Raw genomic sequence first — 17,432 nt, forward strand, 5'->3', positions numbered from 1 at the left:
TAGGTATGATATATCAGATCTCTGCAGTGAGATTACTGCTTACCTGCAGAGAGCATTGGCCACACTGCAGCTGCAGGCAGGAGACAGGCATTTCTCATCAGGCTGTGGGGACTTGTTTTAATGCACCTATAACGTATTCTGAGAAAAGACAAAAAACACAAGCAATGGAAGCTGACTAATCTCCGCTGAATAATGTTGTAAAAGTTAGCCAGTGTGACTTTTTTTTTGGCCTGTTGGACCTTGCTCCTGGTCATGTTTGTTGTGGTAAAAAAAAGAAAATTTCTGCATCCTCCTAATTGTTTAGTATGCTGGACCTTGGCCCTAAGGATATTCAATACACGTGTTTGTCACTGGAATACAGGCCGGCTGGTTATATAAAGCAGCTCACTTCTGCAAGTCTGTCGGGTTCCATCACCGGGACCTGACCTTTTCCTGCACAGGAATTTCCTGTACATTGTTCAGATTGCTTTTGTTTCTGATGCCATTTGACAAGATTATCTTTCTGTAAATTGTTAATAAAAACCTTTTCTGCTACACTTGGCAGCCCATTAGGGGTAAGCTGCAGTCAAGGCATTAAATGTTGGCTATAAGCTGATTATAGCAACGCGACCTACCTGCTGAGAGCCGGCAGTTTTGCTCCGTTTACACCTGCCAGTAAATCCTATATTGGCATCTTTTGAATGCCTAATGAAAGAAAAATAAAAAAAAATAAATGCCCATGTCTGTACAGTACAAGATCCGGCTGATGCCCCCCAAGTTTTACAACTAACAATATTAATACCCATTCTTTATTTATCTAAAGGGTGTCACCATGGACATTTTATTAGTGGTGGGCAGTGCACATTGTTTAATTAGACTTTACTTTAAATCTTTAGAAGCAAATGATTGCAGCATACTGTTGGTCCTAAAGCTAGGTACACACATCATATAATCATTGCTCAGCATTAGAAGACCGCTGTACCCATGGCAGATATTCACCAAAGATGAGGACAACCGTTTGCCCCCCCCCCCCCTCCAATATACTTCATCTCTCATCGTGTTAAATGACCACTGTGCATTCTTTTGGAGGAGAGCGCCCCCATAGAGGGCAACTTGCTTGTCATCCCATCCCCTCTTTATAGAACAGAAAGATGTTGTGTGTACTGCGCTCGTTTATTAATCAGTCACTGGAAACCATCACGAACGATCACAATCGGTGACAATTCTTATGTCCATTGGTGTCTGTATAGGGATTAAGTTCAGACTGATTGGTTCCCGAATTCTGTGTTCTTTAACACTTTCCTATAAATCATTTATCAGATCAACATATAATGGAGGAACAGTCATGGTTCTAGAGCTCAGTTCTTGTTACAGTAAATTCGGTTTTTGTCCCCATGACTCAATGTTTCCGTTGCTTCCTATTTACCCGGATTAGATGGCAAAGTAGTCCCCTCTGCACCCCAAGTATGTGAATCTTCCTTTTTCCGAAACTACGGGTAGATTTGTTTGTGTGGTAATACAGCATGTATTCAGGAGATTACTTCAATAGCATATAATCTGATTTGTGCCTCTTAAGCTGCGTACACACTTGCAATTTTTGTTGTTGGAAAGGATCTTTCACGATCCTTTCCAACGACAAGGGAGTGCAAGATGCATGAACGGTGCTGTACATACAGCACCGTTCATGCTCTATGGAGAGGGGAGGGGGGAGAGCGACGGAGCGGCACCCTGCTGCGCGCTCTCCCCTTCCCTTTCATTACGATCGGCTGTCGTCCATCGTCCGTGGATCCGGCAGGTCGGTCGTCCGGACGATGGACGACACCGACTGTACACACGGAAGATTTTCGCCCGATAATTGGCCGATGCCGATTATCGGGCGATAAAAATCTGCCGTGTGTACGTAGCTTAAGGCTAGGTACACATGTGCAATGGTTCCCGTCCGATAATCGGCTCAGGGCCGGGAATCGGACGAGAATCTTGTGTGTGTGTGTACAGCGCTCGTCATTCATTGCCAGAACAACTGTCCTGGCAGATCCGTGGATGATAGACAACGAGCAATCGTAATGAAAGTGAAGGAAGAGAGCACACAGTGGGGTGCCACTCCGTCCTTCTCCGCCTCCCCTATCCTATAAGCAGAACGGTGCTGTATGTACAACACTCATTCACGCATTGTGCAGTCGTTGGAAAGGATTGTTAAAAATCCTTTCCAACGACAATTACTGCACGTGTGTACGTAGCCTTAGTTTTAGTTCCAATCCTCCTATTGTAATTATTATATTAGGCAGCACTGTACAATAAATAGGGGTTGCAAATGAAAGAAAGATACAAACAATGACACAGGAGGAGGGGAGCACTTTACCCCTAAAGAGCTTACGATCTAATGGGTAAGTTTACACAAGTGACTGACAAGTAAGTATTTAAAAAAAATCCCACTTGGCAGTAGTTGCCTTCTCCTTCCCCTGAAAAGATGCTAAATGATGTTATTGTTCTGTAGTACGTTAGGGTCATACATCCTTTTCTACTTCCTCTGAATTCTAATCTAGATGTGAGTCATTTCATCTATGATTGTGGTGTTGGATAAACAATTCCTTCCTCTTGTATTGGGTTAGAGTCACGAATGAGGCAGAAGGACCAGTACATTGGCCTCCATAGTAATATAGAGTCTTTTAAATGGCATTTTACTTGTCAGACACAATACCATACAACACAGAACTTGTTGGTTCACCATCTATGCCATTATGTAAAAATCTCCTCTCCCCGATATAAATATTTTATAAGCATTGCTTGCAGTATTTTTCACTCTGTGCTGTATAAACTTCTATCTTATCATAGTTATGATCTTATGAGAGTTCACAAAAATATTTAATTAAACTATAGGAAAGCAATAAGTTGCTGAAAAGTATAAAGCGGTGTCCCCTAGAGCTTCCTGTACATCCTCTACCTAAAACAACTTTTGCTACCCTTTGCTTTGCCCAAATGGCAGGCCACCCTAACCAGACACATTGCCACTTCCAGGCCTGCCCCTTCCTGATTCTCTCACATTACTATTGGCCGGTGAAGCGCCCCATCATCATGGAGGGCCAATAGGAATGTAGCCGTCAGGTGGAAGTTGGCAAACTCCTATACCTCATAGGAGAAGTTTACACTCTGTATTGAACTGCTAAGCAATGCCAGAGTATGTAATGAGCCAATATGCCGTGGGTATGACAACTATATGACTATACAAGATGTGAAACATTATTATTCATTAATATTTACATTAAACTGTAATTATTTACACCCATATCCGGAGATTTCAAAAGTGTGTATATATGTGTGTGTGTGTATATATATATATATATATATATATATATATATATGTGTGTGTGTATGAATAAATAATTACTTGCAGTCCTTGCCTTTCTAAGCTTTAAACCTCTTATGGGCATTGAAATAGGAGAATTTCCTTGTTAGATTTTGCACACACTTCAAAGACTGTGGTAAGATTGTGGCCAATTACTTTGGTTATGGTAAGTGAAGGTGCTTTCCCATGTGTGTTGGATAAAACTAGCATGCCATCAGTGACTTGTGTTGGGCTGTTTGAAGTTGTATATTTCACACAGTGTAGGGAATTGTAGCTGGGGTGTTTTTTTTTTTTTTTTATTGCACGAGGAGGTAAAAAGATAATCCAGAGATCTTGCTACAAAGTGATTGTTGCATTTGGAGAGCCACACACGTGTGTTGTAACACACTGGCAGTTGTACTTTAAAGCCCTTTTATTGCAATACACAGCAATTCATGTTCCATGCTCAGGTGAGTCCAATCTTTGAGTTGCACCCTGAAACCCTGCACAGGTCTGAGGACATTCTCCAGCCCTTGTGTAACAATGCTCTGAGTGTACAATCCTCAAACACCAGCAATGATGTCACGTTGGATGAAAGGCAGGGAGTCTCATTCTTCTCCATCCAGAAGCAGTGGGAATTTCTCTTTATTTCTAGAAGCTGCAGGATGCAAAGAATGAATGAATATTTATAAGAAGGGCAGCAGATAAGAGTACCTGTTCCCCTTGAATAGGAAAAGGATGGGTACAATGTATTTCCCATGGTTTTTGTGCATCATGCAAGTAGCTTTGGTTGTGAGCTCATCTCTGTTCTCCACCCAGAAAAAAATATGCCCGGGCTTTTGTTTGATTTATGAAGGAGGATACAGAAACAGAAGGTGGAAAAGTACATAACATCTACTGTAAACATAATAACTTGGCCTTGCTAATCATTCCATAAGTGTTCTCAATGCTATTTGAGTGCTTTGTTTTTTACTTTTACATTCAATATGCTCACTTCTTTTTTAGATTTGCAGTAATATTTAGTACATTGAGGAATCAGATTTAGATTCATATTTAAGGGGTTTGTGTAGTACCTCATGTGCAGAATACAATGATATTGCTTAGGGGCGCAATATAAATGAATGAAGATTAATGAACCAGGCAATTCATAACAACTTTGTTTACTCTTTCTGTTTGCTTGTGTGTAATGAGTGATGCTGGAGGTGATGATTCACCTTTTGCTCCTGCTGCTTCTATACAGAAAAGCCTTCTAAAGGGGGGCACTTGATATTCGGACGTATCTGCCCCAAATCTCTAATGTACAGCGTTGCGTAATATGTTGGCACTATTTAAATCCTGTTTATTATTAATAATAATAATAATAATACACAGAATGCAGCGTCTTCACAGTCTGGACATGCAGCGGCTGTTGTACCTAACGTGGAACTAAGTCCCACTATACAAAACAAATTTCAGGTGGTTATTGCAGAAAGAGACAGGCGAGGTCCCTTCTACAATATTGATTTTATTAAAAGCTTTCTAAGGCTGGAGATAACACTTTCATCAGTGAACCTGGGTGATCCAGCAAACCTGGAATGTATTTCCTAAATGCCATTTGCTAAATGTTTTCAATCCTGGACCAGATCAATTCCAGGTTTGCTGGATCACTCAGGTTTACTGATGAAAGTGTTATCTATTCCAGCCTTGGAGAGCTTTCATAAATCGGGCCCAGTGTGTCTAACCTACCCTGATTGTGTGCAGAGATGCGCAGCGGCAGCTGTGATTTCCAGAGAAACCTGGCAATCCTGGCTTGCCTTACGTGCGCTGCAGTTGGATGAGCTCCTGTGCAGTAAATGTCACCCCAGCACGACCAATTACGATGGCAGAAGAAGAAAGGAAGATTGCGCCACCCTACAAGGGAATGCAAATAGGCAAGACCTGCAGCTTTAGTTCCGCTTTAAGTATTAGTTCCGCTTTAGGTAGAGGCCTTCTGTAAGTCAGCAGTGCCCCAGTGTCGCACAGTGGCCCATGTCACAAGTATGTGTGGTTTAGATTTTAGTTTTTTGGAAATGGGGTTTTCATCTTTTTTTTTCCGTCAGTGCTGCTAAATGTCTCCGGGCTTTGCAGGAACTTCCTGTCTGTGTGTACTCGCTCCTGCGCTCCTGCATCTGCTGCATGTCATTGTGGTTTTTAAGCTTCCCATTCCTAATAAATGTGCTGCCTTAAATTAAAGGAGTTTATTTTATTTTTATTTTAAATAAATGCACCATGAAGGATCAAAAATGTTCAAATACGGTCTTACTCCCCAACTCACTTGTTGCATCTTCTAATGCACATTGTAAGAAGCTCACAGTGCTTAGTGAAATGGGCTTGGCTACAAATCATAAATTCCTGGTGACCAATTGCTGTTATCAGGAAATATCTGCAATTTGGAAGCAACAGTTAATTTTTGTAAAAACAAAAAACCTGCATGCTGTGGCCCCATAAGCGTGGCTTACCAGGAATTATTATACTGAGGGCCCCAGCCTGACTACTAATGAGCTGACCTGCAAATAAAACCTCAGAATACTGTCTGTGTTGTATTATTTTCCTTGTGCTTTACACTGCTTCAATGACATGTCTAGGTCTAAACATTTGGTTCAACTAATCTATGCTGTAACAGCAGGCTAACGGCAATGGCATATATTTTATATGTACTTTTTGGATTTGAAGTCCTCAGTATTAACAGTAAAAGTATTGTATTATTTTCTGCAGTGCACTTAGCTAGTACTAAAACTGCTAATTTCTATCTTCTATACACATTGTTTTGTATGACCAGTCAAGATGGATCCAAATTTCCTTCCTTGTTCTCAGCCCTTGTCTGGAGACACATTGTGACTCTGTTTAAATACTTGGTGGCCTCCAGTGATTGCATAGGTGCATAGAAGCATATAAATCCCCATTTTAGGCTCCATTGAAAATATGCAACAAGTACAGTGTGGGGAGAGAGGCCTTCCATGTTCTCACTCTTCTCTTTGCAGATGAGCTCAATGTAAATAGGTTAATGTTTACTTTGCCTGGCCCTGTGATGTGCAAAGGAAAAAAAATCAACTTCAGGAGCATTGATTGGTTGTATGCTCTTCTCACCACACACACACAATATATGCATAAATAATATAACACCAAGTTAACTTCTGCAATATCAATCTCTTCAGTTAGGAAGCACAAGTGATGAGTGAATAAAGGTTACCTGTAATAATGCAAATGAAAGCAAGTGGACAGGAGCAACAACAAGCCAACCTCCAAAAGTAAAAGTTGTTTCTGACTGATTTTTCATCAGTTTTGCATTTTGCTCGTTCTCCTGTCACTACTGGTGTTATGCAGTATCATGAGGAGGTATGTGCATCACACTTACAGGTAGTACAGATCCTCCAGGATGCCACATCCATACATGTCGTCTTAAGAAGGTTTGTTGTGCCTTCCAGCACAGTCTCAAGAGTGTGGAGGAGATACAAGGATTCTTTACACAAAAATAACTGGATAAGCCTGTAGAAGCGCAGCAACCCAGCAGTAGGACCAGTATCTGGGTCTTTGTTTGAGGAGCAATGGGAAGAGCACCCCTACAAGATTACCTCCAATGGGCTACTTGTGTGTATTTCCGACCAAACTGCCAGAACTGGTCTCCATGAAGGTGGCGTACGGGTCTGGCATACTGTGGATGGACCCACGCTCAGAGCCTGGCACCATGCATCTTGTTTGGTATTTGCCAGAATTTGTGCTCCTTTATCTTCACCGATGAAAGCCGGTTCACACTGAGCACATATGAAAGAGCCTGGAGATTCCATGGTGAATGTTTTGCGCCTGAAACATTATCCAGCGTGACTGGGTTATCAGTTGGTCAGTGGTGGGGGATAACCTTGGAGAGCAGCACCAAACCTTCAATTCCAGCTAAAAGTAACCTGACTTTTGTTAGGTACTGTGATAAAGTCCTCAGACACTGATGCAGGACACTGCCCAACCTCAGATGGCAGATGGTTACTCTAAGGGATCTCCTCCCAGACCTGGATCCAGGGTGTTGGTGAGCTCCTGGCCAGAGTGTGCAGGTAGCTCCTGGATGATTGATACCATTGACCGGGCCCTTACACCCCCTAGGGCTGACTCCATTCGAAATCTTTTGGAACACGGTGTTCTCCCCAGCCCCTTTTAGCTGGGCACACCACCCGTCTGTTCTTGGGTGGTTACTGAAAAGTTGTCACAATACAGAGCCTCCCACCCGCCTACAACTTTATTCCACCCAGCCTAAATTCTGGAGGGAACACTGGAACAATATGTATCTTTGCACCTGACCACACCAAACAGCAGCAAAAATGTCCAGGAGCTCATTGATGTCCTGATCCAGGTCTGGGAAAGGATCTCCCTAGGGTCACCATCCACCATCAGCAAAATCATGGCAGACATTGCACGGTGTGTATATCGGCATATTTTGTGCAATGTATGTGTGTGTACATATGTATATTTTTGGTATAGGAACATTAGGAGCAGGGCAGTACTTCCACAAATATGACTGTAAAATGGATGACAAAATGGGCAAAATATAAACACTGGAATGTCAACGGGAAGTGGTATATCATTCACTAATGACTTGACTTGTCCAAAATGAAGAATAAGGCTTGGTCTACACGGACGTTTTCCCCAGCATTTACCCTGAGACTTTAAAAGCCCATGTTTGAAAGTCCCATGCATTACAATGGGCTAATCTACACCAGGACGTTTCCTTGAGGCACGTCTATGAGCATTATCTAAAACGGGGCAAACGAGGGTAAACGCTTCCAGTGATTTCAATAGGGGCCTTTTCCCACGTTTTTCTGCGTTTTCCCATGTTTATTGCTTTAAAATGCTGAAAAACATCTATGCCGCATTTTACCACGTTTACATTTTAGGAGCTTATAAATGCTGTAAACAGTCCCCATTGAAATCAATGGAAGTGTTTTCACGTGTTTCTTGGTGTTTTCCAGCGTTAACCCTGTGTTTTAATTTTTTTTTACGTTGAAAGCAGTGTTCTAGATAATGCTTATAGATGTGCCTCATGGAAACATCTTGGTGTAGATTAGCCCATTGGAATGCTTGAGAATTTCAAACATGGGCTTTAAAGACTCAGAAAGGAGAACCTGAGGGTTAGCTCAGTAAGGGAACTTTTAGGGCCAACATTCCTTAACATACCCCACAACCTTTCGATGAGTTTCACGGATAACTCAACTTCAGGAAAAAAGAGGGAAGAAAGAGGACAGAAATATCTTATTCCTGCAGCACAAACCACCTCACCTGGAACAGGTAATTCTGTTATTCCTCTAAAAAATCATGTCCTGCTGCTGCCTCTACCGAGCTGCAAGTGGTGTCCCCATGTAAGGTATTCTTCCCCTTCTTTCCTGAAAAAGCGGAGGGGTATGCCCTTTGGGTTGCTTAGCCCAGGAAATATCTTCTTCCTATATGTTGCATTTTTAAAAAAAATGTTTTAATGTAAATTTTTTTTTATATTTATTCCAATAAAGTTATAGTTTTTTAAAAAAGATTCGTTGAGTTAAAAAATGTTGGTCCTAAAAGTCCCCTTACTGAGCTAACCCTCAAGTTCTCCTTTCTTTGTGTTTATAACTTTGGTATGTGGCCATAGGCTAATTAAGAGGTAGGCTGAACTTGAATCCATTTGTTTTTAAAGCCTCAGGTTAAATGCAGGGGAAAACGTCTGTGTAGACTAAGCCCAAAGTAAGTCCCTTTATTCTGCATTTAGTAAAGTGGGTTTACCCGGGCAAACCAAATATTTATCTATGGACAAAATGCTCCCTGAAAGAGTTACATTCAGGTATTGCTTAAACCATTGCTTGTTCAGTTTATTAAAAAAAATCCTGGTGGTGATAAAGGAGTTAATGACTATAATAGACTTACATATGGTTTTCTTCCTGCAGATCAAATAAACTGTGTATAGACGCTCAATAATTGTCGCTCAAAACAACTCCTTTTAATCATTTCGTCTAATAAAGCAGTGTTATATGGAGAGGGGAGGTGTCTGTACTGACTACAATAATCCTTGTTATTGGTTGTTTAGTAATGTTGTACAGTGGATTGCTAAACAACTTTGTGCCATACTTGTATTGATGTATTGTCCCCAGCATCTGTACAAAGCTATAGTTTAAATTGCATTGTGCGTTTCCTTTTGGGTATGAGTGTGCTCATGGTGTTTGTGATAATACATTTAGCTATGTTCTCATTTCATTGTTTTATGCAGTGGGGGTTAGGGAGCTAGTTTTGCTTTATCTGTTAATGTTGTTGTTACCACTAGACCACTTTGGACAAATATCTTAAAGTGGACCTACCACTGAAATTATAGGGTGACACATTTACACTTTCAGTGTTCTCGGTTATTTGTGCCATAGGAATCCAGTAACACTTATAATTGTTTGTGTTTTCTACTGCCCCCCCCCCCATACTTTTGTTCTTAATTTGTAATGCTCGTCCCTATAGTATGCACATGGAGTGGAAAAGATAAAGTATAAATCTTCTTTCCTTTGCAGTCTGTCGGTTCCCACTGAAGGCTCTCGCTACACAAAGCCCACTTAGTGGTTGTCCGAGGACAGCTGGGTGGCTACTGATAAATTCAGGGTGGTGCACCCAGCCACAAGGTACTGGGGAGAACACTTCATTAGTCTAGTTTCTTTGTACAGATTGGCAGCTTTGAAATATTTTGTCACCCTTTAAGGACATTTACTGGACTGTGTGCTCTAGTTCACTGTTTTGTTTAAATTTTGGCCTTTCCAATACACCTGGAGGGTTCTCCAAGGTTCTGGGCCATTTTTATCCCTCTTGTACTCCAATGGTATCCCCATTGTGTGTTCCTGTTGAGTGTTTAGTTGAAGCTGGTGATGAACAACAATGTCATTTTGGTTGTTCAAAGGGAACAGCTGAGCTGCGGGTTGTCACCAGTTCTTTGTCTGTTTTGGCTTGGACAGATTAGAGCTGCAGGGTACAGCGCCATCCAAGTAACATCTTGCTTGATGTTCATGTGAACCTTCAGGACTGTGAGTTCCCATCCTTATTTGTTGTACCTTTTTTATATGATGAGGTTTGTTAGTCCTCCTCATATGGAATTTAAGGTGATGGCCTCTGTAGCTCTCTATCACAGGTAAATTTGAGATTTCAATATTTTCTGGTTGTTACAGCTTTGTGTGGGCAAGTTTTCTGTGATCCATTTATAAAATGTGGAGCAATGAGAAATGACTTCCTACCACAATCGACCTCAATAACTTCCTTATAGGTATAGATCTGTGTTATGAGAACTGAAAGTAGTATTTAAAAGCAAAATGAGCTGCAAAATGGACCAAAATACTTGCGTTCACATTAAAACCATGGGCTATGTCTACAACATGGATTTGTCAAGCCATAGGTGATCATTTTCCCCAAACGTAACTTAGAATATATTTTTATCCTTTTTGTTTCTGTTATTGGATGGCATTACCATTTTTATTTTTTTTTTTTTGCATTAAACTGTCTGATAAAGGGGCAGCCCACCAAGAAGGGATATTTTGTTTGCAGGTTTGGCCTGGCGGTCTGAATTGGCATTTTGTTTCTTACATGCAAAACCCAACAGGGCGGCCATATTTCCTGATCTGTCCACCTGGGAATTAAAGGTGATCCCACACGTTTCTACTTTTTTCTAGCAAATCCTAAAGCCTTCCTTACAAAATAAAATTTACACAGGGATAATTGGAATCTTTTATTATGGGTGCAGCTAACATACATTCCTAGTACTTTAAAAGATTTTTCCAATCTGATTGAAGAAACTACTGTTGTTTAACTCTGTAACATTTTCCAAACTCTGACATCTTTGTTTTGGGTGTGCTGAACTTTTAAGTAGGAATGGCTAGCTTATTTTAAAAAAATAAATGGATTTTTCACTTGCAGAAAAAAAACTGCATAGTGCAAACTGTTCATGTGGCCATGTTATCAAAATCTTTCCTTTTCTTTACAGCATTTTAAGGAAGGACCTTTCATTTTTACCAAACTTAACCAGCACAAACCTCAGTCACCATGGACGACATGTCAGTAGAAGACATTCAACTTCGAGCCAATCAGGTTACAGATGAGGTATGTGTTTGTATGTGTTCCCCTCGTCTTACCAAACCTAAAAAGTCCCATAGTTCACCTAAACATAGTAGAGGAAGGGCAGTGCATGAACTTTTGGCCTTAGTATATGAATTATCATTATGAAACTCTTCCTATCTGTAATGTGTTTATTGAGAAAGTCTGCACCTTTACGTTTACCTATGAAGCGTCCCTTGTGCAGTTTAATAGACCTGAGACTTCTGCTGGCCGCAACTATCTTGGATGTTGACGGCCCAGGCAGTTAAATGACGCACTCTATAGGTATTCCCCTCCACTTCTTCCCCCAGCATCTACATAAAAAGTTGCATATGGAGGTGAGGGAATGAGTTTTGCATGGACAGCTGTGCAAGGACTGAGGGGACCAGTAATCCTGAGTTGTGTGGCAATGGGTTGAAAAGGCTGTGTTGGCCACATCGGAAAACACAACTTCCTCTTGATAAATGGTGATGTATAAAAGCATTGTCCTGAACTCACAAATGTTACAAAACACAGATATCGGTGTAGTTGTACCACCAGTTTTGAAAACTTTCCAAAATATACATAATTGTCCATGTGAGATATAATATTAGTTACATGAACCAGTTTGCCTCATGACTGTTCCTGGCTTTGTACCTTTATAATTTTCTTTTTTTTTCTCCTAGTCTCTGGAGAGCACACGACGGATGCTGACCTTGGTGGAGGAGGTAAGATAAACTGTCTCTGATCTATCACAAGTATCTTTAAAGCAAAAAAAAAGCTTTGTCACATTATTTTTCTAAATATATATGGGTTGTCTCTAAGTCTTCTATTAAAAATAGGTTCTGCTCTCCTATCTTTTTTTTATAAATGTTACTTGCCTGATTGTTTGGCCTACCAAGACATCTGATGCTTTCCATGTCCTGGAGTAAATATATACAGATTTGGAATGTCAGAAGTCCACGTATTTGTACTTGTATAGTGATTCAAAAGAATTGAAGGCAGAGAAGTGAGAAGTCCGCATTTGCAGCTTCTATGTTTCTGTTGGGAGCAGTGATATCCATAGTGGAGCTCATCCTGCATTGGATCCTGTAGTTTGTTGTTAGGTTCTAAGTTTCCTTGCTTTTTATTTCTATTAATGCCAACAATCTTTGTTTCTAGAGTCAAGATGCTGGGGTAAAGACTCTGACAATGCTGGATGAACAAGGAGGTGAGAACAAGAAGATATAATTTTTTCAGTATAAAGATCGCCAGGATCATTCGACCATGTAGAAAGCAAGCACAAACCCTCAAACTATACTTGTATACTAGAAAATATGGGGCTTTTATGTTTTTTTTATTAAATGCTACAATGTGTACATTGGCTTAAAAAATAAATAAATAGGGGGTTCGTTTTAAATAGGCAACACATTTAAGCGTGACACAATAGACTTTCACGCACTGTAATGTAGAACTAATATTCAAATGAGCTCTAATCCTTTTACATTCTACAGATTAATGTTTAATCCATTTCCCGTTTCAGATCTGCTTATGTTTCACACCTCATATGGCCAAGGAATTTCCAGGTCACATTCATACGTTTTAGAATTTTCATTTTTGGTCTTTAAGCCAAACTTCCTCTTCTGATGTAACTTAACCCACGCCTTTAAAAATGAAAAGTAGAAGTTTTTTTTTTTTTAATAAATAAAATACTGTACTGCACACTTCCTCAAAATGCTGCAATATATATCATATAGAAACCTGCATTCATTCTATAAGTAATATAATATTACATACCAGTTATTTAGGTCTTACCCTTACCCCTACAATTCAACCTTACCCTGAGCACAGGCTCTGTTTTTTTTTCTTTCTCATTGAGAACTGTTAAAAATACCAGTCATCTCCCCAGAAAACTTTTTCAGCTGGGTAGGAGAATGCCATAGACCGGTGGTCAAAAAGTGGACGCACCCTGAATATCCAGTGTCCCCTATATGTGTCACTGCTTTCTACCACCCACTAGTACTTTGATCTAACATTTTAATGCCATGCCTGAATTGTCTTTCTATTTTTATGCCCCAACTGTCCAGTGCCTTTTTATTGTGATTCCTATTGTCCCATGTATATTAATGTATGTAATCACTTTTATTAAGTAATAGTATAATCCATCGTAGTATAATAATTTCACCTAAGCAGTTGTCTGATGACAGCCAGGTGGCTGGCCAAAAGTGCGAATTGTGTGCGTGTGAAATACTTTCCTGCTTGTGTTCTTTATTCTCGACCAAGCAACACCTCATTGGCTTATTTAGGGCACTGCAGAGGGCAGTAGTGATGTGTAGTAACCATAATGTCACATTTAAGTCATATCGGTGAAAGATGACCTCTGGTTGCTGTGAGCTAGTGGCCTACCTAAGCGAACCTTTCTTCTAATAAAAGATCTGTAATATGCAGAACAACTGAAGAGGGTTGAGGAAGGACTGGACCAGATAAACAAAGACATGCGAGAAGCAGATAAGAACCTTACAGAGCTGAACAAGTGCTGCGGCCTCTGTGTCTGTCCTGGGAAGAGGTACTTTCTTTTCCTTTTATACACAGTTCAATCAGAGTTTTGTAAAAAGTTAATTGTAAAGTAAAATTGAATAAAACAGTGCAAGCTAGAACTAATATTCAAATGAGCTCTAATCCTTTTACATTCTACAGATTAATGTTTAATCCATTTCCCGTTTCAGATCTGCTTATGTTTCACACCTCATATGGCCAAGGAATTTCCAGGTCACATTCATACGTTTTAGAATTTTCATTTTTGGTCTTTAAGCCAAACTTCCTCTTCTGATGTAACTTAACCCACGCCTTTAAAAATGAAAAGTAGAAGTTTTTTTTTTTTTTAATAAATAAAATACTGTACTGCACACTTCCTCAAAATGCTGCAATATATATCATATAGAAACCTGCATTCATTCTATAAGTAATATAATATTACATACCAGTTATTTAGGTCTTACCCTTACCCCTACAATTCAACCTTACCCTGAGCACAGGCTCTGTTTTTTTTTCTTTCTCATTGAGAACTGTTAAAAATACCAGTCATCTCCCCAGAAAACTTTTTCAGCTGGGTAGGAGAATGCCATAGACCGGTGGTCAAAAAGTGGACGCACCCTGAATATCCAGTATCCCCTATATGTGTCACTGCTTTCTACCACCCACTAGTACTTTGATCTAACATTTTAATGCCATGCCTGAATTGTCTTTCTATTTTTATGCCCCAACTGTCCAGTGCCTTTTTATTGTGATTCCTATTGTCCCATGTATATTAATGTATGTAATCACTTTTATTAAGTAATAGTATAATCCATCGTAGTATAATAATTTCACCTAAGCAGTTGTCTGATGACAGCCAGGTGGCTGGCCAAAAGTGCGAATTGTGTGCGTGTGAAATACTTTCCTGCTTGTGTTCTTTATTCTCGACCAAGCAACACCTCATTGGCTTATTTAGGGCACTGCAGAGGGCAGTAGTGATGTGTAGTAACCATAATGTCACATTTAAGTCATATCGGTGAAAGATGACCTCTGGTTGCTGTGAGCTAGTGGCCTACCTAAGCGAACCTTTCTTCTAATAAAAGATCTGTAATATGCAGAACAACTGAAGAGGGTTGAGGAAGGACTGGACCAGATAAACAAAGACATGCGAGAAGCAGATAAGAACCTTACAGAGCTGAACAAGTGCTGCGGCCTCTGCGTCTGTCCTGGGAAGAGGTACTTTCTTTTCCTTTTATACACAGTTCAATCAGAGTTTTGTAAAAAGTTAATTGTAAAGTAAAATTGAATAAAACAGTGCAAGCTCTTTAGGCTCTTGATGTCTGACTATATTCTTTTTCTAACCTGCACAATGTTGGATGTCCATGCATTCCATTACTAAAATCCTTTCTAAATAAATTAAAAAAATAAAGTAAATTAAAGTATATAAATGTATGTAAAGCGCTTTTTTTTATTTATTTTGTAGCAGTGTTTTCTCTAGATATTGGTAACAGGCCAGAACTGCTGCACATTTGCAAGTGTTTTTCCTTGATAAAAAAACAAATATAAAGTAATTGCTTGCCGCAATGTCATACTTGTACAGCTGTCCTTCATAAACAATGTGCTAATGCTGCGTATATTATTTAAATCTTTTATTTTGTGGTCTACATGGCGCTGTTAAATATTTGGCGAAGCAAAACCATCTTCCATTTTCACTACGCCAGTTTGGTGAAACTAAATGACATTTAAACTAACCAGTTTTGCTTTGTATGAAACAAGCACACTGGTATTGTAGAAATTAAAAATGAATTATTTACTAGGAGTGTTGATGTAGGCTTAATTTCCATGGTCAATAGGACTCATAGATTCACAGTGACTCCCCTACCCTTCCCTCTCAATTAATCAAGTTCCAGTACATTGTACAGTGCAGTGCGGTCAGTCTCTTTTCCACCCATGCTTACAAAAAGGCAGAAGTAAGATCTCGCCAGTGAGCTGCAACTTCTTCTTCATTGTAGCAGCCCAGTGGTGGGTTGGTGACCAAACTGTATTGCCTAATTACAAATACATTATATTATAAATATTGTATGTGTCTTCTGTATGCCAAGTGTTCAGTTCTAGCGTTGTAATAAACAACTCCAAGCTGTTTTTGAATTCACCTCTTTTACACTGCTATTTGCTGATTTCTATATTTACCTGCGTACCTTTTCTCCTATTTAGGGATGGCTTCAAAAAAGCCGTGGGTTTTTTTTTTTTGGTGGGAGGGGGACAAAAGAGAAATTTTATTTAGTATTTTACAAATTCTATACAACATTCAGCTTGTCATAATAAAGAAAGCACTCCTGTATAAATAAAACATGAGTTTTTCGTATTTTGGCTTTTTCAGAGCAAAGTGAGATATGTAACCAATAACATTCACAAGGCCTCTATAATGATTTGGAGGGAGATTTTCCAATATACCTTGTAAACTAAAAGATTTTTCCAGAAGAGAAATTCTCCTTCACTTGTGGCTAGGTTTACATATTGCAGTGCAGGATCATTTATCTTCCCTATTCTATTTCTAGTCCCCCAGCAGCCATTTTCCTTATTCAGCAGCAGCATGCAACCAGTGAAGGAGAATTTCTGGGGAGCTGGTTACAATATGGCAATCATAACCTTTATGGCTGCACCACATGTAGTTCAGGAAAAACTATATATATAAAAAAATGTTCTTGATATACTTTACTGTACTGTTGGTTTACTGCCTCCAACCTTCATTTTAGTCCTAATTGTTCCTCTTCTGTATATACTGACAGATGTATTGCAGTTACTTCCTGAGTGCTAAAGCTCCATACAGACATCAGATAGATGTTAGATGATTCTCACAGGAAACAATATTTTGTGATTGTTTCCAGTAACAGAAGAACGAAGGAGCTGTGAATGAGCTTCTATGGAGAAGGGAGGTGGGAGAATGAGCAAGCGCCACCCTGCTGTGCTCTCCTTAATAACTCTGCACAGCAGTTATTAATAATAAAATACAGTATTTATATAGTGCCAACATATTACGCAGTGCAGTACAAAGTCCATAGTCATGTCACTAACTGTCCCTCAAAGGGGTTTACAATCTAATGTCCCTATCATGGTCATATGTCATTAATACAGTCTAATGCCAATTTGGAGGGGAAGCCAATTAACCTAAACATGTTTTTGGAATGTGGGAGGAAACCCATGCAAACATGAGAAGAACTTGCAAACTCCATGCAGATATTGTCCTGGCTGGGGTTTAAACCTGGGACCTAGTGCTGCAAAGGCTGGAGTGCTAACCACTGATGTTTGGGGACCACTGTACATGTATCAGTTTTTCACCCAAAACAGCATGACTGTTCATCTTGGGTGACACATCATCTGACGTGTATGTAGCTTTAGTTAGTCTGCTTGCTATCATCATCTGATGAATCTTTGTATTTGTAAAAATTCTTGGGTACAGAGCACTGAGCTAATGAAAAATAATTAAATCTCTTATCCACTTTAGAATACTGTAACTGGCAGTAAATTGATTGCAAGCTTCTCTAGGCTGGATCATCCCCTCCTTCTGTGT

The 17,432-nt window shown here is 39.7% G+C and overlaps 1 protein-coding gene across 2 annotated transcripts in view; it reads left to right on the forward strand.

Moving 5' to 3' along the window:
- The window catches only part of SNAP23 (synaptosome associated protein 23), a 34,446-nt gene that overhangs the window by 5,785 nt on the left and 11,229 nt on the right, over positions 1 to 17,432 (forward strand). For both annotated transcript variants that reach the window (XM_072428210.1, XM_072428211.1), the window contains 4 exons: positions 11,280 to 11,395; positions 12,055 to 12,096; positions 12,530 to 12,578; positions 13,796 to 13,913. In XM_072428210.1, coding sequence (XP_072284311.1) covers positions 11,339 to 11,395; positions 12,055 to 12,096; positions 12,530 to 12,578; positions 13,796 to 13,913 — 266 coding nt within the window. In that variant the 5' untranslated portion in view covers positions 11,280 to 11,338. The remainder of the gene's footprint in view (positions 1 to 11,279; positions 11,396 to 12,054; positions 12,097 to 12,529; positions 12,579 to 13,795; positions 13,914 to 17,432) is intronic.

Source organism: Pyxicephalus adspersus, chromosome 12 (assembly GCF_032062135.1).
Source record: "Pyxicephalus adspersus chromosome 12, UCB_Pads_2.0, whole genome shotgun sequence".
Classification (NCBI taxonomy): Eukaryota; Metazoa; Chordata; class Amphibia; order Anura; family Pyxicephalidae; genus Pyxicephalus; species Pyxicephalus adspersus.